This window comes from Macaca thibetana, chromosome X (genome assembly GCF_024542745.1).
Source record: "Macaca thibetana thibetana isolate TM-01 chromosome X, ASM2454274v1, whole genome shotgun sequence".
NCBI lineage: Eukaryota > Metazoa > Chordata > Mammalia > Primates > Cercopithecidae > Macaca > Macaca thibetana.
In genome coordinates, this window is record NC_065598.1 from 113,465,617 (window position 1) to 113,490,859 (window position 25,243).

General features: G+C 38.9%; 1 protein-coding gene across 2 annotated transcripts in view; it reads left to right on the forward strand.

Annotated features, from left to right (window-relative positions):
• Positions 1-3,623: 3,623 nt before the first annotated feature.
• Positions 3,624-25,243, forward strand: part of WDR44 (WD repeat domain 44) — a 101,237-nt gene continuing 79,617 nt past the window's right edge. For both annotated transcript variants that reach the window (XM_050776086.1, XM_050776087.1), the window contains exon 1: positions 3,624-4,199. In XM_050776086.1, the coding sequence (XP_050632043.1) occupies positions 4,123-4,199 (77 nt within the window). In that variant the 5' untranslated portion in view covers positions 3,624-4,122. The remainder of the gene's footprint in view (positions 4,200-25,243) is intronic.

Here is a 25,243-nt window from a genome sequence, read left to right on the forward strand (position 1 = left end):
ACCTAACACTGTAAATAAAAAAATATTTTTCCTGAGTTATCACTTTAGCTCTTGTTTGTAACAAAAGGCTACATGCATTAGGATGTACTTGGAACACTGATGTTCTGAGTGACTTGTTACCCTTGGGGTTGAGGCAAAATTGGCCTCAAGGATGTTGCCAGTTTGTATTATTCTTGCCAAGAGGAGAGAATGAACATCTCACAGATAAGTTGTTCCATACAGTGGCTGTGACATCTAGTCTTTGGAGAGTAGAGTACTTGCTATGCAGATAAGCAATTTAGTTAAGCATAAAAATTTTCCTTAAACCCACCTTACCCTTAGATCTATGAAATTTTAATAGTCATTGGGAATGAGCTAGGGAGGAAAGGTTTTATTCTTATCTACACACATGATTTTGCAGCATCATATGATCTGCTGAAACCATTTAATTTGAGGGTATTTTTAGTTCTGAGGTATCCTAGAAAATAGTATCTTATGAACCAAGGATCTGCAAATTTTTCTGTAAAAAAGGCCTGATAGTAAATATTTTAGGCTTTGTGGGTCACACAGTCTCTGTCCCAGCTACTCAACTCTGCCATGATAGCGGCCATACGCAATACACAAACAAATAGTCCTGGCTGTGTTCCAACAACATGCTATTTACAAAAACAGAGAGTGGGACAGATTTGTCCAGTGGACCATAATTTGCCAACCTCTGCTTTGGACCAATAGTTTTTCATTTGTTCTTTTTTTTTTTTTTATCGGGCCTTAGGACAGTCTCTGGAGATTCAAGGAAGGTCAAACAGACAGGGACCTCAACTTTGAAACCCTGTTTCAAATACAGCAGTTTTTATTTTGTATACTACATGGACTTTTGCATAAAATTAAGTTCGATTAAGGTTCCATTTCTAATACAGAGAAAAGCTTCAAAACCACTGCCTTGGATGATACTTAAAATCTGCTGCTTTAAAACTCAAGAACTGATATTTCAGGCGAAATAAACACATCTTTTACATTTTTAAAAGTGATGATGGGCAGTATTTATATGTGTTTTAATGTTTCCAGCAATTCATTCTAGCAATTGGCTTTCTCATGCAATTGATAAAAGCATTTAAACAGACAACTTTAAAAGCTCTAAAAATGTTACCAGTTTATCATTCCTATTCGTTTTACCTTTTTCTAAGTATAATGTTTAAGGCAGCTTAAAATGTCCAAGATACGGTATATTGAAAAAAAAAACCAAAAAACAAAAAAAACCACCAAACTAGGACTCCGTATTTGTCTCCACTGCTAGATTATTAGCTCCTTGTAGGTAGAAACTTAAGTTATCTTTTTCTGTTTTGTCTTTGTTACTGTTGCTGTTGTTTTTGAGACAGGGTCTCACTCTGTCGCCCAGACTGGAATGCAGTGGCGCGATCTCAACTCACTGCAACCTCCGCCTCCCGGGTTCAAGCGATTCTCCTACCTCAGCCTCCCGAGTAGCTGGGACAACAGGCAAGTGCCACCATGTCTGGCTAACTTTTGTATTTTTAGTAGAGACAGGATTTTGCCAGGTTGGCCAGGCTGGTCTCAAACTCCTGACCTCAAGTGATCCACGCATGTCCACGCATCTCGGCCTCCCAAAGTGCTGGGATTACAGGTGTGAGCCACCGCGCCAGATCTAGTTGTCTTTTTAATCTATGAATTGTCCTTAGCATCTAGAACACCGCATGACACCAAATTGTGTATGTTTACTGGACTGAGTGACGGGTTTCCATACACGGATTTTTTTCTTTTTTTTTTTTTTTTTTTTTTTTTTTTTTTTTTGTGAGACAGGGTGTGGCTCTGTTGCCCAGTCTGGAGTGCAGTGGTGTTATCTCAGCTCACTGCAGCCTCAACCTCCTGGGCTCAAGCGATTCTCCCACCTCAGCTTCCACAGTAGTTGGGACCATAGGCACATGCCAGCACACCCAGCTAAATTTTGAAGTTTTTGTAGAGACGGGGTTTCACCATGTTGCCCAGGCTGGTCTGAAACTCTTGGGCTCAAGAAATCCGCCTGCCTTGGCCTCCCAATGTGCAGGGGTTACGGGCGTGAGCCACCGCGCCTGGAACTAACACCTCTATCATATAGAGAAAACTAACTTTTTTTTTGGAAGCCATAAATTCACTATTAGATAACTAGGAAGAGAATACATTCAGGTAGTTACATCTTTCCATAAATATATCTTTCCCTACCTTATATCTTGCATCTTTCCATAATCCAAAAAGAAAACAAAAAAACCTATCTTAGCAAAACGTTTTTAAAAGTTAGTACTTTGAGTTACATTTTTATATCTAGAAAGTTAATTAACATGTTTAAGACACATAAAACCTAATAATTTTTAGGTTTGACAAAAGTCATACCCTCACAACGATCCACAAATCCCTTGTCTCCAATTCTGAAGCCCCAAAAGCTCTGGAAACCAAGTTTCTGGGGTTTTATAAGTAATTTATTTGACAGTCAAATAAGTCTGTCCTAAACTTATCTGGCAGAAGCGTCTGACTCAAACTGAATGAGGTTATTTACTTGTATTTATTTATCCCGTACGAACAATCATGTATCTTGCTGCAAAAATATTAATATATTTGATTATGCAGTGTTTTCCCTAAACTCCCTGGGGTATTACAGAATATACAGTATATGACATTTGGTTTTTACCGAAGTCCACCAGACCACAGCAGACCTTGCCCTGATTGCTTGACAAAGTCTAGAGCCCCTTTCCAGCCTCTCTGAGGCCATACCCCTGGCTCCAATCCAGCCTTTTCTTGAGTAGTAATTGAGGCTGCTCGAACAGCTCAAAATGCCTATCATGACGTCAGTTGGAGAAACAAATATGCTGTGTGATCATATTGAAAGTCAATGTTATCACCTTGATGGTCAATGACCCGTGGTTTAAGAACATTTCGGTTTTTTAAAAAGTACCTTTCTATTTTTATCACCGGACGCTGGGCAGTTGAGGATCAGAATTAAGCCATTAGCTCGTAGGCTTGCAATGATATCCGCTCAATAAATATTTACCATTTAGCTGACGCACATCTTGGGCAGTAAGAACTTCTCTCACATCGTGTCGGCAGCGACAGACATGTGCGGAGAAAAAGTAACCGGAGGCCTTATACTGGCTCAGCTCCAGCAATAAATCCATCATTACTCCATGGAATTGGCACACTCCCCGGGTATATCTCAAGGACCCCACCCTCTGGCCGGCAGGATCGTATCTAGGGATCTCAATTAAAGATCTCGTAGTCAATAAGGGCAAGTTGTTCTAGTAACGCCAGAGATGGTGGACCTGCCGACGCCCTAGGGTGGGACATTCCGGGCTTGGATAGTAAGACATCGTAAATATACGCCAAAATGTCCACACCAACGTTTCCCGAGAGCACTTCTTTACAAGAAAAAGACCGACCCAAAATCATCCCTCTCAAAACGCGTCTCTTTGGAACTGCAGTTAGGGAGTAAGGCGTTCTGACTGACCCCACCTACGTCGGGCGCGCGCTCTCAAATCCCGGGCACCACGGTGCTCGACTCCTCCCTTCGGGAGGCTCAACCCCTCCCTTCTCGGCTACTTCCGGTCCTCACCGAACGCCCTCAACGCGCTTGCGCCGTTTTGATAGGCTTCCCAGGCAGAAGTAATCAGAGCGCTGCCTCTCTGGAACCGCCCCCGCCACCTCTTCGCCCCGCCCACGTGTTACCGCCCCTCCCGAAATCTCGCGAGGGTAGGTGCGCGTCGGTATTTTGCGGGCAACTAGCTCTTCCAGCTGCTGTAAATTGCTGCTGCGGGAGAAACTGGAGCCGCTGTCGCTGGCGCGCCCTTCCTCCCCCACTGCGAAGAGCCACCGCCTCTTTTGCGCTCCTTATACACCTATCACTGGGAGCGGTGGCAGCAACAGTCGGTGGACCCACCGCCGCCTCTTCAGGCGGCCGCTTTGCCGGTCATTCCCGAAGCCCGGCAACTGAGGGCGGCCACCTTTCCTTAACAGTCTCCTCTCTTCAGATCGTCTGCTCCCTCAGCCTCGCCCGGGACCCACTTCCCCAGTCTCGCCCGGGTGGAGGTCGACGAGGAGGAGACAAGAGTCACCCTTCCTCCAGGCGGCGCCGGCCCCCTCACCCGCGGGTGTGTCCTATAAATGGCGTCGGAAAGCGACACCGAGGAATTCTATGATGCCCCTGAAGATGTGCACTTAGGGGGCGGCTACCCCGTGGGGTAAGTAACTGCAGCTGTGGCCAGGAAGCCGGGCATCCCAGGCCCCCCGCATCTCCTGTGCCTTCCCCCTACACCCCTCCCAGGTCCCGCTGTGTCCGCCACCGCTGTTCCTCTCCGTTTCCCTGGAGCACTTCAGAACCCAGACCTGGGGCTTCTTAGGGTGGGGTGACGCGGAGAAGGGGGAGTCGCCCACCTCGGGCCGCCTCCCGGCCGTTTCCCTACTGAACGGTCCCAGGGTCTCTCTCGGAGCCCGTTTCTCTTCTGATCCAGCCTTCTGTGAGGGGGAACAGCTTACGTGCCTGAGAGTCGGAGATTTGTATCTGGGGGGTTCTGAGCTTACCTTTCAAACATCCGTTTTGGCCTCGGAGACCGTAGATTAAAGGAGCAGTAACAGGAGAAATGTAACGTAGTTTTTTATCCTCCCGTTTACCGCTAACTTACCTATTCACTTCAGAGGTGGCTGTAACTCTCCCCTATTTGCCGTCCTCTTTTTCTTGCACACAGCGAAAATGAGCGGGGGGGAAGGTTGGGTATTTGCTTAAGAAAGTCCTCTAGCGAATGTACTCTAGATCAACAGTGTTTTATTAAAATAACACCTTGTCATGAGTTAAAGGAAATCGAATACACGGTCCCTATTAGGAAGAATGCGGTCTAAAAGGATGGCCAGACAGAAGAAATGTGCACAACTGACTGCAGAGGGACAAACAAGTGCTGAGTAATCTGGTGATTGGAAGGAGAGCCCCAGCTTTGTGTTCTTTATCTAATTCTGCACGATGTTTTAGTGGTGATTAATATGGGTGATTCTGAATAGGAAGTACAGTAGTTGGAATGCTCGCTTGACTAGGACTTGTATTTACTTACCCACTTCTCCACTTTTCAAAGTTGGAGTAGTGCTTTAAAGCAATTTCGCCGAACTCCCCTATGAATGTACGTGGAAGTAGAGGCAGTGAAATATATTTTCATGCTGTACGAACTTGATGATTGGTAAAATTTGTATGTTAGTATAAAGGACTAATATGGTTCCAGAAGTTCACTGCCTTCAATTCTCATACTTACTCCATGGGAGAAATACCCCCTGTGATGCAAGTATAGTTAGCCATGCATGCTAGAAGTCATTCTAAAAACTAATGTGTGTTTATACACAATATACACCAAAAAGTTACAGTAATAAAATCAGAAAGCAATGTACTTTGGTAGATTTCAGATATGTGTCTTTCCAACAACCTTCATGTCACTGTTGTGGGATTTTGGGGTGGCAATGGCCAATCTTGAGATGGCACCGAATCTCCTTCAAGTTCAATATCTGAGACAAGTTTAGAGCTAAGTGCAGAGGATAGGAAATACATTTGGGTTTTGAAATGTATTGGATTTCCGTGAAATTTAATTTTTTGTGTGTGTGGTTTTCCCTTCACAGTAATGAACTGACAATTCAGATTAAATGAGAGACCAAGTCCTTTGGTACTTTTGTGTGTGTGTATTGGGGTGGGGGAGGGAAATCATCAGTTTATGAGATGGTCAGTTTAGAACTACTCTGTGGATATTGTTTCTTTCCATTGAGTAAGTTTAATTTCAAAGGACGCAAGTTATGTCAGGACCTGTGTAAACTGTCTAGTCCAGTACCTGGGCACAGAGAAAGCATTCAAAGTGTTCGTGCTCGTCTCCTTCCTTTCTTGGCATTGGCATATTTGTTAACTTTACACAGAGCTTACTTTGGGAGATATATAGAACTTGGAGCTATTTTACTTATCTAAACCGGATGAGTCATTTTGACAGAATTGATAGAGTCACTTCTTCCCTCATGAGATAATATAGCTTCTCAAGCACTTTGATCCTCTGATATTAGGTGAAGACTAAAAAAGTTTCTCGGAACTCAGCTTTCTAATTTTAACTTTAACCTGCCCAATTACTAAGTGTGTTGAGCTCTATGGATAAAACTACAGGGTCAGTTTGTGGATTTCAGGGCTCCTTTCTGTATTAGAGGATTGGAAAGAGAATAGACTAATCTGGAGAATTGCATCTGAAAAGAACTGGCAGCACTGAGAGGGCAGAAAAAGGTTAGCATCATTTACATGTTCCTCTGTCCTTTGTGAAAGGTTGTATCATTTGCATAAGACACTATGAGGAGATCTGGGTGGGCAACTTACAACCTGGAAATGTAGTGAGAAATCTTGATTTGTGGAGACAGATTGCGTAACTAGATACTGGTCATCAGAAACATGTTCTGTTCCTTGATATGATCTGTAGTGGCAAACTATACAATTTCTAAGGTTAATAGACTGAATTTGGGCACTTCAGAAATGTTCCTTGCTGTTGTGTGTTTGGGAGTACACAGACTATGTCAACAAATTGTAGTAAACTGAATAGGCAGTGGAGACTTATCTTGTGTTTTGTTAATTAGCACATTCCTAATACACAGGCTGTTTCCTAAAATTAATTTATGTCTTGCATTTTCCTTCCAATGATGTCTTCGGCTTTATTAATCTACTCTTTGAAAGCAAATTTAATAAGAATCAGCCCGGTTTTTTTAGACTTTTAATTCCAATATAGCCTACTTTTCCACAGTGGCAGATCATCTTCACTTGCCCAGCTTTGCAATATATACCATATTTATAATGCTTTTTTATTGATATTTTAGGTCAGGGTTTCTTTATTATTTTCTTTTTTCTTTTTCTTTTTTTTTTTTCTTTTTCAAGACAGGGTCTCACTCTGTTGCCCAGGATGGAGAGGTGGCGAGATCATGGCTCACTGCTGCCTCAAACTCCTAAGCTCAAGTTATCTTCCCACAGGTGCATATCACCCTGCTCAGCTAAAGGCTTTTTTAGAGATGGGGTCTTGCTATGTTGCCCAGGCTGGTCTCAAACTCCTGGCTTCAAGCAGTCCTCCCACCTCAGCCTTCCACGGTGCTGGGATTACTATCAGGCATGAGCCTTCTCGCCAGGCCCAGGTTTTCTCATTTTTATCTTCATTTTTACCTTCATTTTTACGTATGAGGAACTTTTTTTTTTTTTTTTTTGAGACGGAGTCTCGCTCTGTCACCCAGGCTGGAGTGCAGTGGCGTGATCTCTGCTCACTGCAACCTTCCCTTCCCGGGTTCCAGAGATTCTCCTGCCTCAGCCTCCTGAGTAGCTGGGATTACAGGTTGTGTGCCACCACGCCCAGCTAATTTTTGGTAGAGACAGGGTTTCACCATGTTGTTCAGGCTGGTCTTGAACTCCTGACTTCGTGATCTGCCCGCCTCAGCCTCCCAGTACTGTGCTGCGCCTGGCCTAGGAACCTTAGACTCAGAGACGGTTAAGTGAATTGTCCTAGGAGAGAGCTTTTAAGTGGCAGAACTGGGATTTGAAACCAGCTCTTCAGACTCCTAGTCCAGTATTTTTTTTTTTTTTTTCTGTGGAGGGCAGTGAGAGCAGGGACAGAGAGGTGGAGAGAGATCCTCCCCTGGTAGATTCTGGAGTAAAATGCTTTAGGACCAAGTTGCTGAATTTAACTGATACATCTTTAAAACCAGCAGCCCAAACTTTTTTGTTCTCTTGGCAAGAAATTCCACTTTCTTTCAGCAAAGTGTGTTTTCGTTTTGTCAGATAGGAATTTTGCAAGATCATACTCTGTTGCAGCTAGAAGGGACATCTATCTAGTTAAACTCCTTCGTGTAAAATGTTGTGAAAACTGAAACCTAGAGAGAGAAAGGAACTTGTAAAAGCTGCCACAGCAAATTAATGGTGGAGCTAGGTCTAGAACCTGATCAGTTTGACTGTCTGGCGTTCTTTCTGCTACCGGGCTGTCTTTTGATAGAGCAGGAAAGAGAGGAGGAACTGTGTGGTATACTAGAAAAGAGCGCTGGACTGTGAGTCATTTATTTCCTCGTCTTTAAATTGAGGGGATTACACTCTTGAGAACCCTTCCAACTCTAAATGTCTTTATATTGAGGTTTAATAGTGTGCTTGTATTGATAAGCTTTTATTGTTGCTAAATCTTTCTGTGATTTTTTTTTTAACCTTTTAGTTTAACTTAATGGTGTTTGGTACATAGTTCAAGACCCATAAATTTGAAATTAAGTATTCACTGGGTAAATTATATATGAGATGAATGCCCCTGCTAGCTCATGTGGTTTATACTTACACATACTAGAGGCTGGCACTGAGAACATGTTGTAAAAATAAATGTAACATTTTCAGCACTCTTTTTTTTTTTAGTGGCAGCCAAAATATTTTTGAGGCCTTGGAAGAAGGATAGAATCATAACATTTTTAGAGTAGGAAGGGACTGGAGATCATTTTAGCCCAGCCTTCCCTTTTAACTGAAAGTGAAATTTAGATCTGAGAGGGGAAGTGACACATTGCTAATAAGGGCAGACTTGGAACTAGCGCCCAGGTCTCTTGATGCCTTACTTATACCATGCTACCATGCCTGTGGACGGAGGGAAAGTATTGCTGGGTATTCCTGCCATCGGTTTCTGGCACTTACCCTATTAGCTGGGCTCTTAAGATGATTTACTTGACTGTTTCTTCATACCTTGCCTATCAGAGGCCTTGAACTGTTGTAGAATCCTAAGTTTTGCCTACTAGTTTTCTCCAAGCCAGGGTGAAAAACAATGGCAAAATAGCTTGTCTAAGAACAGTGATTATTTGTATTATTTTATTCTTAGGCGTTTAGTTAGTATTAACTGCAGTCTATCACATTCAGGTTGGAATAATGATAAAATGTTAAGTCATGGGAACTGAGACCAAACTGTCCTGAATAATTGTTAGGTCTGAAAAACAAAAAGGTGTGTAGCTGCCTTTGTTGAAAACTCAGCTTCTCACTTTACTTAGGTGTCAGAAACACTGAATTGAAAATTGATACAAATTTTAATTTTAAAAATATCTGTGCAATATTTATTACTTTAGGAAAATTTCCTTAAAAATGGCTGTTTGTTGATGAGTTGACATTTGATCACAAATTTGATTACTGAAGGTTTTGTGAAATGATAGAAATATATTTACCAATATATTTATCACACTCATGTAACATCATATTGAAGTGAGAAAAAAAAAAACCCTCTACATGTTAATTAGTAAATTCAAGTTCTAAATTTAGTGACATACGGCCAGGCACCATTTTTCACGCCTGTAATCTCAGCACTTTGGGAGGCTGAGGTAGATGGATCACCTTAGGTTAGGAGTTCGAGACCAGCCTGGCCAACGTGGTCAGACCCCATCTCTACTAAAAATACAAAAATTAGCTGAGCATGGTAGCACACACCCAGCTACTTGGGAGGCTGATTCAGGAGAATCGCTTGAACCCAGGAGGCGGAGGTTGCAGTGAGCCGTGGTTGTGCCGCTGCACTCCAGCCTGGGCAACAGAGCAAGACTCCGTCTCAAAAAAATTAAATAAATAAATAAATAAATAAATAAACAAACAAGTTATATTTAGTGACTTCCAACTGTCAATTGATAACTCATGGGGGTAGGATAGTCCATAGTGGCATGGCAATTTGGGGGCTCAAGTTGAATCTGTATGAACTCCTGTAAATTGAAAATTTTATTCTCTTCTTGTGATAATCTACTTCATAAGATAGGACAGATAAAATTTGTTTTCTTTTTTTGCTTTTTGAGACGGGTCTCACTCTGTCACCCAGGCTAGAGTGCAATGGTGCAATCTCAGCTTACTGCAGCCTCAACCTCCCCAGGCTCAGGTGATCCTCCCACCTCAACCTCCCAAGTAGCTGGGACCACAGATGTGCACCACCACGCCTGGCTAATTATATATATATATATATATATATATTTTTTTTTTTTTTTCTGTAGAGATGAGGTTTCACCATGTTGCCCAGGCTAGTCTCAAACTCCTGGGCTCAACTGATTGACCCAGCCTCGACCTCCCAAAGTGCTGAGATTACAGGTATGCACCACTGCGCCTGGCCTTTGATTTTAAAAAATATTAAAAACCTAAATAGTTTTAGGATGTGAAGTACAGTGGTGGTCTTAAACAGAAAATAATTTCTAATTACTGGTATTTTAGACTTACTGTATAACCTTTACATTACCAAAGACATGTGTTTGTACTCTTCAGTTCATTAAGACTTTGACAGAATCAGGTGAATTTGCCAGGGAAGCACCTTTAAGAGGCTGTTTGTTTCTTCCTCATACTCTGCAATTTTGGTAGTTACTTCCTGGGGTAGTATTAGAGGTGAAGGAAGGGAGTATAAAGAGATCATGCGGGTTGTGGTGATGGAGGTGGAGGAGGTAAAGGTAGCCCCAGCAGTAGGTATAGAGACCAAGTTACAGTGCTGCTTCCTGGGGCATGGATAACTGAGATACGACAAATCCCATCATTTTGATAAACATGTTCACAGCATGAATTAAATAACCCCTTCTCTAAGAGATTAATAACCTATAAGAAATACCTCAAATCAAAGTTAAAGTAACAAAAATTGTAGGTACTTTATGATGTCCTACTGATATTTAGCTTGAATTGATAAATAACCTATGTTTCTCATTTCTATCCATAGTTAGGCTAATATCTACAAACTTTCACAAGGTCTGTTCCCCTCTCACTGTTGGATATTATTCAGCTAACCAGCTACTCTTCAGAGTGAAACTCTTTCTATTCCCTTATTTCAAACTCAGCAGTCTTTGTGTTAGTCTGTCATCTCATGATTCAAAACCGAGGAAAAAGCACCTACGACATAATGTGGGCCTCATACCTGATGGCAACCCCAGTGTTTTTCCTCAGTCAGTATACAAATTTATCTTGGTTACTATAGCAACCACTCTATCAGTTATTCTTCTAGCTCTTTTGCCTTCTCTCAGATACTAGGATTACCATATAATCAGGTTCTGCCAGAGCGCTTCAGGTCTTAGAGTTCTATTACCAGCGGCAACTGTCTGGCAGTTCACAATTTGGCATTCCATCAGAGTCAGTTGTTTTTTAAGTCCACAAAACCTTTTTGTCTCCAAACCTTTTTAAACATTTTCAACATATACAGTTTAACAAAAACATGTTTAGGCAGCAATTTCTTCATACTAATTTTCTCAATCCAGTGTTAGTCATTGCCCTGAAGATTGAATGCATTGCATCACTGCATCCAGTAGCCATCCCTTTATAATAACAGGTAGAATTGATTTCCAGATCGAGGGTGACCATTTACAAAATATATTTGCAAATGTGATTTTAGACTCAGTATCATCACAAACTAGCTAAAATGACTTAAAAGCATCTTGATCATTAGCAGCTACCAAATAACCCAGCTTTTAACAAAAATGATTTCTGTAGGTTGTAGAAAGAATGTTTAGCCTTTAGATTAATTCATTTTAATTTGAGAAAGCTGTTTAGAAAACTAATAGGAAGTGTTATCTTGCTTTTGTAGCCCTTGAATAAACAGGAAGAGAACAGTAAAGACTGACTAGTTGTATGGGTCTTTATTTTTTAAAAGCCATATGTCTTTCATTTTTTAAATATTTATTTGACATACTTTTTTAACTCTTAAAAACCTCAGAATTCATGTAACTAAAATAGTTTTAAATTATAAATATGTTTACCTGTTTTGCTCAAAATAAGGATTGGCCAGGTACAGAAGCTCATGGCTGTAATCCCAGTGCCATGAAAGGCTGAGGTGGAGGGATCACTTGAAGCCAGGAGTTTGAGACCAGCCTGGGCAATGTAGCAAGACCTCATCTCTACAAAGTTTTTAAAAGTTGTAGTAGGGCATGATGGTGCATGGCTGTAGTCCTAGCTGTTTGGGAGATTGAGGCAGGAGGATCGCTTGAGCCCGAGAGGTCAAGGTTGCAGTGAGCTACAATCACGCTACTGTACTCTGGCCTGGGCAACAGAGCCAGACTCTGTCTCTTTAAAATAAAAGCAAAAACAATAAAACTATAAATTATGATAATGCTTCAAGGAAATCTTTAATTGTACAAATAGACTTTAGAGCAGTTTCACTTTCTCCAGAGTCCTGATCTTTAAACTTTTTCAAAGGAGGAGTCAGTTTTTAAAAAACTCTGAGGATGAAATATAAGATTTTTTGAAACTTCTAAGGGAAAACTTGAATGGTTTTTTTTTATTATTATACTTTAAGTTCTGGGGTACATGTGCAGAACGTGCAGTTTTGCTACATAGGTATACATTGAATGGTATTTTCTAATAGGTATCCTATACAGAACAAGCCATACCTGTAATAAGCTATCTATATCTGTATAAAACCTACTTGGCTGCTACTAATTGTAATAGACTATTCCAGTACAAAACTCATTGAATCGTGGGCATTCTTATGAACCACAAATCAAACTTTCTAGAGAACATATAAACAGTATGCAGTGCTATATGCAAACTCACTGTCTCAGAAGCAAGCATCCTGATTACTAAGCAAGCTCAAGAGAAGAGGTGAGAGTATTCTTTCTGACATTGTTCTTGAACTGGTAAGAATAGCTGTGGATGAACTTAATATCCACAGTCCTCTTAATTCTGTGCCTGAAAGTATTCATCGAAATTGGAAGACTGAGGGAATCATCTTTCTGGTTATTAGCAGTACTGTTAAAAATTGAATTTTTTTTTAAATCTGTCTTTTAAAATATATTACCTATCCATGCCAAACTAAAATGGCAGGTGGATTGAACATTTCACTCAGCCCCAACTCCACCCCTTTCACTGCCAGCTTTTTCTTTCCTAGCTTACTTAACGTCATTAGTACAGAAATTTCCTAGTATAACTACTACTTGTCCCTTAAAACTGAGAAGGGCAGTGATGGAAGAAATATAAAGGGTGGGAAACTTTTGGAAGGAGTAAGGAAAAAATTGGTTACATTGGATATGGTGGACAAGTTGATAAAGATTGTTTAGTGTTACAGGTGGGGCTTAGTCTTTGGATTAGTTAAAGATAGGTGAGCAAAATGAACAGGTAGCTTGATAAAACTAGTAGCTTTGTGAGTGAAAGCAAGTAGGTTTGTCTGTATTTTGCAATCGGTATTTTATCTTTATTAGCTTGGCTTAAGGGTTAAGGTTAATGATTGAGATCAGTTCTTTTTCCTTTAAGTGCATGTTACTGTGCCTATTATGTCCCAGATCATAGCCCTTAGCTGTTGACTTTTAACCTTTGCCTTATTTCCCAGCATAGTCCACAGTTATGTGTACTAGCGCACACAAGGTTTAGTTGGGGAACAGGGTGGTGAGTAAGCATGCTCTGTGGTATCTACTGCTCTTCACAACTTCTTCTGCTTTTGAACTTCCTGGTTCTCTCCAATCTGCAGTTACCCCTAACTACACACAGGTACCAGTTCCTATAAGAGGAGGTAGGTAAGGAAGCTGAGGCAAGGAGAGTGCTTTGGATGTATAGGATCTTCATAACTTGGGGACATCCTATACCCAGTAAATATTAAATGTTAACAAGTGAAACCTTGGGAGGTGTTGCCAGTTATCCTGCATTCCTATCAGTTCCTTGTTACCAACTTTTTTTCAGGAATGAATGTGTTCACAGTAAGAAAGAAATATTATAGTGCTACATGTTACATGCAAAGAACGATAACGCCATAACGCTAACTAACGGTGGGCGTCTGTTTTCAAAGTTCTTTTAAAAAGTTACTGTTTCAAACAATAAAAAGCAGTATTTTTATGCCCTTCATTTTAAGCTTTGACATAATTGATTACGGTATGGTAGCCAGGTCAGAAAATGACCTTGCTTCTGAAAGAGCTGGAATCCCAGGCACTGTTCACTGCATTTCAAAGGGTTATGTTCTTTGTTCCTAAGGGAAACCCCCTCAGGATGTGAGCCATTGCTGATTTGGGTTTCTGTGCCATGTCAAAAAGTCTTAATCCCAGATTTTTTTTTTTTTTAACTATAATTGTTTTATAGATTGTTGTCAGTTGCTTAGTTAGGCCACAGTACTGTATTGTGTTTTGTTTTTATTTTAGTGTAACTGATTCATTTTTTGGCCGCAAGCCTCTAACTAGAAACACAAATGTTTCTTTTTCCCTTTCCCTTCAAATGTGTTTTGTAGTAGTCACAAAGAGTGTAGTTATTAACATTTTCTACCTAATCAAACCTCTATTGGCTTTCAAACTAATGGGAAAAATGTATTCCTAATAGCTGGGTAATTACAAAAAAATTAAATGATTAGTAATTACTATTTAAGATATAAATAAGATTGAATAATTTTTAATAATAAATAGTAAAGGGCTTGAACTTGACCTACGTAGTGTGTTCTGTAGGTAAACATTCTAGATAATTGAAGATTTTTGTAGAATATATATATCAAGTAATTGATATATATTTCTTTCTTTTTTTTTTTTTTTTTTTTGAGACAGAGTCTCGCTCTGTTGCCAGGCTGGAGTGCAGTGGCACGATCTTGGCTCACTGCAACCTCCGCCTCCCGGGTTCAAGTGATTCTCCTGCCTCAGCCTCCCGAGTAGCTGGTGTGCCACCATGCCCAGCTAATTTTTGTATTTTTAGTAGAGACGGTGTTTCACCATGTTGGCCAGGATGGTCTCGATCTCTTGACCTCGTGATCCTCCCTCCTCGGCCTCCCGAAGTGCTGGGATTACAGGCATGAGCCACTGCGCCTGGCCTGATATACATTTCATTAGAAAAAGAATATAGAAGTAGAAATTCAAGTACATAAAGCATAGAAATTAAATTTAGAAAATAATAGCAAATTTTACTGAAATATATTTGAGTTTCTGTTATTCATGGTATTGCAGGAAAACACGAATAATTAAAAGCTACCAGTTACACGACAGTCTCAGTTCTGTCATTAGTTTACAACTTTCCCATCAAAACTTTTATCAAAGATAATAACAGTAAGTTTTCTTTAATTTTAAAAAATAAATAGTTTGGTTTGAGTTTTGTTCCTCTGCTCATTTTTGGTGATGAGCAGTGAACTCAGAAGAAGAAAAACAAGAAATCTTGAAGTCTGTGTAATCAGTTCACTAATAGAATTTATCAATTTAAATTTTTAAAAAGGGGGGCTCGTGATAGGTGCTTTAGAATGCTAATTTTTATTTAGAAGTTACTGGCATTTACTTTTTAAAATAAGTACCCCACCAGGTGTGGTGGCTCATGCGTGTAATCCCAGCTACCCAGGAGGCTGAGGCAGGAAGACTCCTTAAGGCCAGGTACTTGAGACCACGCTGGCCAACATAGTGAGACCCTGTCTCTAACATTTTTTTTTTTTTAACTTAACCAGGCATGGTGGTATTTGCCTGTAGTCCCAGCTAGGTGGGCGTAGAGGGGGGTTACTTGAGCCCAAGAATTCAAGGCTATAGTGAGCCATAATCGTGCCACTGCATTCCAGCCTGGGCAACAGAGTGAGACCCTGACTCTTAAAACACACACGGCCGGGCACGGTGGCTCATGCCTGTAATTCCAGCACTTTGGGAGGCCAAGGCGGGCAGATCATGAGGTCAGGAGATCAAGACCATTGTAGCCAACATGGTGAAACCTAAAAATACAAAATTTAGCTGGGCATGGGGGTGAACACCTGTAGTCAGAAACTAGCTAAAATGACTTAAAAGTATCTTAATCATCAGCAGCTACCAAATAAGCAAGCTTTTAACAACAATGATGTCTATAGTTTATAGAAAGAATGGACTTTAGATTAATTCATTTTAATTTGAGAAAGCTGTTTAGAAAACTAATAGGAAGTGTTATCTTGCTTTTGTAGCCCTTGGATAAACAGGAAGAGAACAGTAAAGACTGAATAGTTTTATGGGTCTTTATTTTTTAAAAGCCATATGTCTTTCTTTTTTTATATTTATTTGACGTACTTTTTTAACTCTTAAAAACCTCAGAATTCGTATAACTAAAATAGTTTTAAATTATAAATATGTTTACCTGTTTTGCTCAAAATAAGGATTGGCCAGGTACAGAAGCTCATGGCTGTAATCCCAGTGCCATGAGAGGCTGAGGTGGAGGGATCACTTGAAGCCAGGAGTTTGAGACCAGCCTGGGCAATGTAGCAAGACCTCATCTCTACAAAAAGTTTTTTAAAATTAGCTGGGCATAATGGTGCATGCCTGTAGTCCTAGCTATTTGGGAAGCTGAGGCAGGGGAATCACTTGAACCCGGGAGGTGGAGATTGCAGTGAGCCTCGATCGCGCCACTGCACTCCAGCCTGGCTACAGAGCAAGACTCCATCTAAAACAAACAAACAAAAAAGGAAAAACCACCACACCACACAGATTAGTACTCCATTTAATGTTTTAGGTAACTTACAAAATCATATTAATATGGCCAGTCATGGTGTATCATGCCTGTAATCCCAGCACTTTGGGAGACCGAGGCAGGTGGATCACTTGAGGTTAGGAATTCCAGATCAGCCTGGCCAACATGGTGAAATTCTGTCTCTACTAAAAATACAAAAAGCCGGGGATGGTGGCACAGAGGAGCTCCTCCAGCTACTCGGTAGACTGATGCAGGAGAATCCCTTGAACCCGGGAGGCAGAGGTTGCAGTGAGCCAAGATCACACCACTGCACTCCAGCCTGTGCGACAGAGTGAGACTCTGTCTCAAAACAAAACAAAAAAAATTTTAGCACTTTAACTTGATAAAGCTTCTATAATACAGCCTGTAGCCCAACATCTCGTTTACTTTTTTAAAAGTAACAGTGATCTAGCATGATTGAATTAGATATTGATTTTTCTAGGCAGGCATAAATTTAGTTATCTGTTTCTGTCTCGATTTTACTGGAAATTACTTTAAGTCATTAATAGATTTATTCTAACCTACTTTAACAAATTGGGACATTGTGATATAACTGCCTTACCTTGGTGTTATTGTTTTAATGTAGGTATTTATTGAATGGTTGTGAATGTGCAGAATAGAATGTTTTTATTTTGGAATTCTTGAGTAGGCCCAAGAAAATGGTTTTCTCTTTATGTAAGTAAATACATTATCAAGCTGTTCCTTTAGGAATATGGCATAAATCTGCCCTACATATATCATTTTTGAAAAATCAGGTTGTCATTTTAGATAAGATATAGTTGTGAAAAGGTCCACTTGAAGTTTTGTAATTACCTTGTATGTGAAGAGATGTATATTTCACAACAAAGTTTCCTTTGATTTCATTAAAGATCATTTACAAATATTGCCACAAAACCTTTCAAAAAACATAGGGCCATTGTGCCAAATTTTCTATCTGTTTCTATTAATATCATTGATAAAATAATTATTAGTTAATTTTAGATATATTCTACGCTTTCATAGTATTTAAAATTTAAATGTCCTTTCAAAAGGTAATAAAAGTAACAATTCACATCTTGAAGATTCAGTTAATTTTCTATTAGATAATTGTCATAACTATATTCTCAGCTTTTTGTGAATGTTGTCAATAAACTAGTATTGCTTTGTATCCAAGAAAATTCGAGTGATTTCTATTTTCTACTGCCTAGTTACATGACATTTTGGGATGTACTAGGAAAATCAGACTAATTTATGATTGCCTAGCACTTTTTTTTTTACTGCTGTTTTTAGACTTTTCAGGTTTAGTTGGGATTATCACTTTTGGTAATAGTCAACTTAAAATATTAGTAGTCAACTTAAAATAGGACTGTGAGAATGAGAGTGATACTGTTACAAATGATTTGGGTTTGAAAAGCCAGCAGATGATTTTTCTCTTAGATGCCATTTCTTCAGTTTGAGTAGTACTGTCTTTAGGTTGAAGGTGCTTATATACATTTCAACTCCAGCGTACAGTATTACATACCAAAATTTAAAAGCTGTGCACTTAGAGCAAGATTTAAGAACAAAGCAGAACAGTCTCTTGTTCTCTAAACTTGAAGTGTTTTTAATTTTTGGTTCAACCTAGGGTTAGTTTTGTTTGTTTTTATTTTTGTTTTTTGCTTCATTTTTTGTTGTCGTCGTTTTTCTGCCTGGCCTCAGTGGGCCCAAGAAAGAGTTCTTGTTAAATGTTTTCTGAGCACCAGATACCCGATTCCCTGTTCAGACTTAGCACTTCAGTGTTGATCTTAGTTTGCTATCAAATCTTACTGTTTCAACTTGCTGGGCTTTAGAAATCAAAACTCTTTAATTAGTTGCTTACTTTAATGACTGGCTAAGTCCTTATCTATGCTCATACCCTGTTCACCTCAAGGACCTTAGAATCCTAGCACCTTCTTTGTACAGGCAAGCTATTCTTTGCTCTGCTTGATTCAGTTCCTTGGTGCACTGCTTAAGCTCATCTTACTTTTGTGTTTCCCTTATAACAAAGGATAGAGGGGGATAAAAACAAAATCAAGCTGTAGGGTAATTTCCTGGTGAACCTTTTGTAGTCACTTTCATGTAAGAAAAGTGTTTCCCAAGCAACCAGCTTTATTCTAGCTGACTCACTTTATACTCCCTCCTTCCATGTCATTGCTCCTTTTTACCTCTTTAGGAGTCTGTTAGGAATTTTGCAACCTGACAAAAGGCTTCTGCAGAGCCAACCACCTTTTTTTCCTCAGGGCCTGAAGAAAAAGTGAGTCTTTTTACTGACAGGAAAAGAAAAAGAGACCTTGTTAGTCAATTTTTTTCTGTATGTTCAATTGTTCTGGTATATTCTTTTCATTGAGTATAATGAAAAGTCTGAAAATAATGGTAAGTGTGAGATTGCTCTCATATTTCCTTTTTGTACTTTAGGAGGTGGTTCTTTGAGTTCCTAGTTGTTTAGTTGAATATGAAGCAGGTGGCAAATGTAGGTTTAGTCTACACACTGATTCCTTCCTATTCGCAGAATGGTTTGTGTGTTTGTTTTTAGATAATCTTCAGGTAGGGAATAGAAAAACACCAAGCCCAAGAGGCAGAAGAATCTATCTATAGCTAATGAGTGAGAAACTAACTGTAGGATGGTTTATGGTCTCTGGTTCTTTGAAACCACAGAAATTTAAAGTTATTTTTAAAAAGCCAACTTGGCTGGGCACAATGGCTCATGCACGTAATCCGAGTCAGGCAGGGAGGCCAAGGTAGACAGATTTCTTGAGCCCAAGAGTTCAAGAACAGCCTGGGCACTGTGGCGAAACCCCGTCTCTTCAAAAAAAGAAATAATAATAAAAATTAGCCATATGTGGTGGTGCACACCTGTAGTCCCAGCTACTCTGGAGGCTGAGGTGGGAGGATCACTTGAGCCTGAGAGGCGAAGGTTGCAATGACCTGAGATCATGCCACACTGCGCTACAGTCTGGGCAACAGAGACCTTGTCTCAAAAAAAAAAAAAAAAAAAAAAAAAAAAAAAAAAAAAAAAAAAAAACTACGCCTAAGCACTTACACCATTATTTTAAGTCCTGATTACCTTAAGGCCATACCACATGAGGGCTGAAGATCTGAGTTTAAAATTGGAAAAGGTGTTCCTATAATTGCCTGGAGAAAAACCAGTAATTGCCCAGAGAAAAACCACTTGCAGAAGCTATGAAAAACCAAGTTAGATTCCTACTATAGTCGGCCATGTCAGTAGCTGATTTCAAAATATGAGTTTTGCAGTAAGCCAGGCAAGACAGTGCAAGTAGCTTCTGTTTGGGGAATCTAATCTATATGGGTTCTTAATACATACTTGTATTGATTGCCATTCAAATCTAGGAGTTATTAGTGCTTCAGTTGTGGGAAAATTGTGAGATTATGCATTGACAGAATTGAGAAGCAAATTCTACTTCGTGTTACAGAAGACTCATCAGATTTTAGATTGATATAGAAATAATATAACTGAAATATTTCTACTACCCTTTTTGTAAAGTGAGGAGACCGTTCTAAAGTGACTTTGTATATGTAATAACAATCCCTTTTTAATGACAAAATAATTTTAATTGATATTTATCTAGAAAGTTGGCTGTTGATGGTTATTTGACATGTACAGGTTGACCTCATTTTGAACATGTTGACTGAGAACAGTTTCAGTGATTATAAGTCAATTCACGTATCTAGAGATTTTGTCAATGTGTTACAGTAGCCATCTTGGTTTTGTGGGGCAATCTAAGCCAAAAATAATGAAGCTGTTTATACACCTTCCTGCTTTTTGCTGAGCATTTTTGATAAATGTACATAATACCATACATACAGTATTTGCATTTAAGCCTATTCAGTGCATGCACAGTCTGGAAGAGCTCTGACTGAATAGACACATGTGCAAATTTTTTCCCCATTCAGTGAACACTATTAAAAAATCAGATGAATATTTATACAATGGCATTGGCCATGCAATTCTTCCTGCTTTGTCCCTTTATCACACACTAATAGAATGTAGGATTAATTATCCACCTAATTCACTTGGGGGTGGGGTAGAGTTGCTGGATAAAGTACAAGACACTCAGTTCAATTCCAATTTCAGATAAACATACTAAAAATGTGTTCATTGTTTATCTGAAATTGGAATTGAACTGGGCATCCTATATTTTTAATTGCTAAATCTGGCAACCCTAGGTGGGGAAGAGGGAGGAGACTAGTAGATATAGGCACAGTTGTGAGATTTAAATACACCATGCGATGACAAGAGTAACCTTTACTGTCACGGGAATACTAAGGTTTTTTTTGGTGCAATGGTGTTTATTTTAGTGTCTAACACTTTTTTTTTTTTTTTTGGAAAATGCGTCAGTGCTCAAAGCTCAAAAATAGTAAAATGTGGCTCGCACCTATAATCCCAGCACTTTCGGAGGCAGAGAGGCAGACAGATCACCTGAAGTCAGGAGTTCAAGACCAGTCTGGTCAGCATGGCGAAACCCCATCTCTACTAAAAAATACAGAAGTTAGCCGGGCGTGGTGGCAGGCACCTGCAATCCCAGCTGCTTGGGAGGCTGAGGCATGAGAATCGCTTGAACCCAGGAGGTGGAGGTTGCAGTGAGCCAAGATCACACCATTGTACTCCAGCCTGGGCAATAAGAGTGAAACTCCATCTCAAAAAAAAAGGGAAAAAAGAAAAAAAATAGAAAAATGTAACAATATATTGTTTAGGGATACGTGCATGTATGATGAAACTATTTTTGAAAACAAAAAATTAAGGGAACAATAAGTGAAATCTGGGATAGTGGTTACCTCTAAGGGAGCAGCAGGCAGATGGAATAAAGCACATAGTAGCTGCACTGGTATTAATGCTAATTCTCAGTTAATGTGGTGAGTGACAAGATGTATTTTTTTATGCTTCATAATTACATGTACACATTGCACATATCAAATACAGAGTAACATTTTAAAAGATAAGTTAAAACAGAGACTTCAATAAGAAAATTAGCCTATGTGCAACATTTAACTGTATATACTTTCTAAAATAAATCCAAAATCCAAAAAGTAAGGTCAAAAGGCATTCTGAAATTTTACCAGTTGGCTAAAGATTATATCGAGCAATTAATAGATTCTAGAATGATTACTTGTCTGCTGTAATACATCTAACATAATTAAACTCTTTGGTTTGTGAAAATTTCATTTTTATTATTTGATGTCTACAGTGGTGAATCTTCAGTTTTTGTCTTTACTTGGAAAGATTACTGATTGTTCAGATATATTATACACCAAATTAAAGGAAAGAAAAACACCAGCTAGAGCATGCATTAAGTGATTAATTCAAATGAGCTAGGCATAAACTTTAGGATTCCTAGAACAAAAAATCAGAAATCTGTTTTTTTTAAATTAATTTTTAAAAGTTAGATTTCTAACTCCTCCTTTGTAAAAATTATTACAGCAGTCTACAATATCCATCAGTAAGCAGAAAAATTCATCTTTAGCAAGTGCCAGTTGAGAGCAATAAGCTGAAGTTAGTGTTTAGTGTAAATTTATTTAGTGTTTTAAAGAACTTCTATAGTCTTATATAATTTTGTCTTGTAGAAATAGCTGGAGGGTCTATTCCAGAAAGCCTATCCAAATATGTCCTCTTCCCCCACTTACATACACACTTAGGTGCCCCTCCTCTGTATTTCAAGGTTATCATGTGCTTGTGTCTCTCATTGCAATTGTTACCTTATATTGAAATTATCTGTTATATTTTCCTCAGCTTATCAGATTATGACCTTTCTGTGGGCAAGGGCTGGATCTTTCTCACCCTTTATATTTCAATGCCCGAAAGTGCCTGGCACATGATAGATAACCAATAAGGATTTGTTGACTGAAAGAAGGGACCTAAAGGCTCAACTAATACAACTCCTTCATTTTACAGGTGTGGAAACTGAGGTTTAAAGAGATTGTGACTTTAGAAATAGAAACAAGACCACAGAGATTGTCTGTTCCAGCCTTCTGCAATATCCCTATTGAGACATCATTGAGTTTCTGTTTTAATACTTTATCAAGGAGGCAGCTCATTGCTTTTTGTAAACTCAAGTTGGTACTGAGATTGTTAGGTTGAACAAAAGCCTATCTCTTTGTAATTTCTACCCTTAGTCCTAGTTCTGCTGCATGATGCTTCAAACATTTGAAAACAACTACTTTTCTTCCTTATCTTCTTCTGGTTAGCCATCCTTAGTTCTTTATATCATTCCACTCAGTTTCTAGATAGTTCTTTATATCATTCCACTCAGTTTCTAGAACATTCACCAAATCGATTTCTCTTTTGAATATGTTCTATTTCATCAGTGTTCCTTTTAAAATGAATCTCAAAAAGTATATGATGTTCCTAAGTGTGCTTTTATCAGTAAGAAGTAGAATAGAATTTACCATTCCCCTTGCTCTGGACATGATAGTTCTGATAATTCAGCCTAAAAACATAGTAGTTTTGGCAGCCATATCACAGTCTTTGTCTGAGCAATCAACCAAAATACCCAAGTGTTTTCACATGATTTGCTGTTAAGCCATGTGTCTCCCATCATGCATTTTACATTTATCCCTACTGCATTTCATACTGTTAAGATGTGACCCATTGTTCTAGCCCATTGAAATATTTTGGTTGCTGGTTGCAGTGGCTCATACCTGTAATCCCAGCACTTTGGGAGGCTGAGGCGGAAGGACTGCTTGAGCCTGGGAGGTCGAGGCTGCAGTGAACCATGATCGTGCCACTGCACTCCAGCCTGGGCAGCAGAGCAAGACCCTGTCTCCAAAAAAAAAGGGAGTATTTTGGGGTCCTGTCAGCCAGTATATTACCTGTCTCTCCCAACTTTGTGTTATCTGTAAATCTAGTAGATATGCCGTCAGTGTTCTCATCTAAGACATTAGTAACAACATCAGGTAGGGTAGAAAATTTAGTGCTTAAAACCAGATTTTTGTGTGTATACAATATTCCCTTTTATTCTAGGCTGGTAACCCTATCAAAAAAGGAAATTAGGTTAATCTTGCATGATTGGCTTCCGTGAATGCTTGCTGACTCTTAATGAGTATCTTTTCCCCTTGCATAGGGCTCTTAAACAATTAAACAGTGCTTAAGAAATTTGTTTGGAATTGACATCAAATCAATCTGTCTGTAGTTGGTGGCATCTAGGCATCTACCTGCTTTACAGAGTTGACTGTTAGTGTTTTCTTTACATCATCCCCTTCCATTCCCCTGATTCTTCAAAGATTTTAGATGGAAATTGAGCTCTGTAAATTCTCAGATACACTCGGACATAATTTGGGAGAGTAGAATGGAAGTCACCTATAATATTAATAGTTAGGTACTTTTATTTCCTTGAATGCTTTGGGATTCAGTTTCCTCATTCTACAATTTGTTTTTCCCTTTCTGGTTTGACTATCAGTAATCTTAATAGAATAAAAAAGTGGAGATAGCCTTTTACATTATAATAATGTATACTTATCAATATATAAGTAGACCTGCACTTTATATTTGTTGTGCTTGTTCTGAGTATAAATTAAAGAAAATCTTTGTCTCCAGTATTTTTTTAAATCTTAGCACATTCTGAGTGCCAGCCTTTCTGATAATGTTCTTACAGGTTTTTGCAATTTTTCTTGGATTTCTGCCCATTCCATCCTTCCAATCTCTCATGCATGTTTTAAAAAAATATATTTCTTCTGACATGTCACCATGGAGATGTAATCAACAAAATTCAGACATGAGAAATTCTACAGGATGAACAACCTACTTTCTTTAACACATGAATTGCAAGAAATAAGAGAGATTGAAGGGGAACCTGCTGATTTATTGAAAGAGACATATCAACTGATTGTAATATACGGATCTTATTTGATTGACATAAGCCAAATGTAAAAAAATTTGGGCAGTCTGGGAAGTCTGAATGTTATATAACAGCATGTTATATATAATATATATAATCTCTTAATATAATATATAATAAGGAATTGTTAAATTTTATAATAGTGTTGTGGTTATGTTTTAAAAAGAAATCTTTGTCCTTTTTAGATGCGTACTGAAATATTTATGGTTAAAAATGAAATGGTTTCTGGGATTTGCTTCAAAATAATCTGGCTGAGGGGTGGAAGAGGAGTACTGATATTGATCATTGTTGAACATGATCAACATGTACATTTGGGTTTATAATATTATTCTTTCAATTTTGTATATATTTGAAATAGCCATACGTAAATGTTGGAAAAACTCCCCCTAAATATTTATTGTCACATAGATTTGTACTGGCAGATTTGGGACTAAAACTCAGGTCTCCTGTTTCCGCTCTTTTGTTTTATTGTGTAGCTAAAATTATAGCTCTTGTACTTTCAGATTGATGTCATGTTGTCCTTTCAGTCTCTGGGACCCCCAGGCTTTCCCTGAGAAATTTGTGGTGGTACTTCTAGATAAATTAAGGCCTTACTAAAGGGCCATAGTTTCACTTGACTGGCTACCTACCTATGTGAAACCATAAGGGACATTAGACTTACTAGTGTAGAGAGGCTGCATGGGTTATTAGAAGCAGCAAAGAAACTTGGGTCCTAGTCTTCACTAGGTCTTAGCATAAGTTCTAAGATGGCAGGGACCATGTCTGTTTTGTTCACTACTTTATACCCAATACCTGGGACCATGCCTGGTACATGGAAACAATCAGTAAATGTTGAATTAATGGATTAATTTAACCCATGGCATCATTTCCCTCACATGTAAAATGAGACAGTTGGTCTAAATGATTCTTAAGTTTCCTTCAGATACCAAAAAAAAAAGTACTCTTGCCTTCTGACTGATTTTTTAAAAATCCTTTTAGGATTTTAAAAAGGATTACTGTGAATTTCTTTAACACTAGGTAACATCAG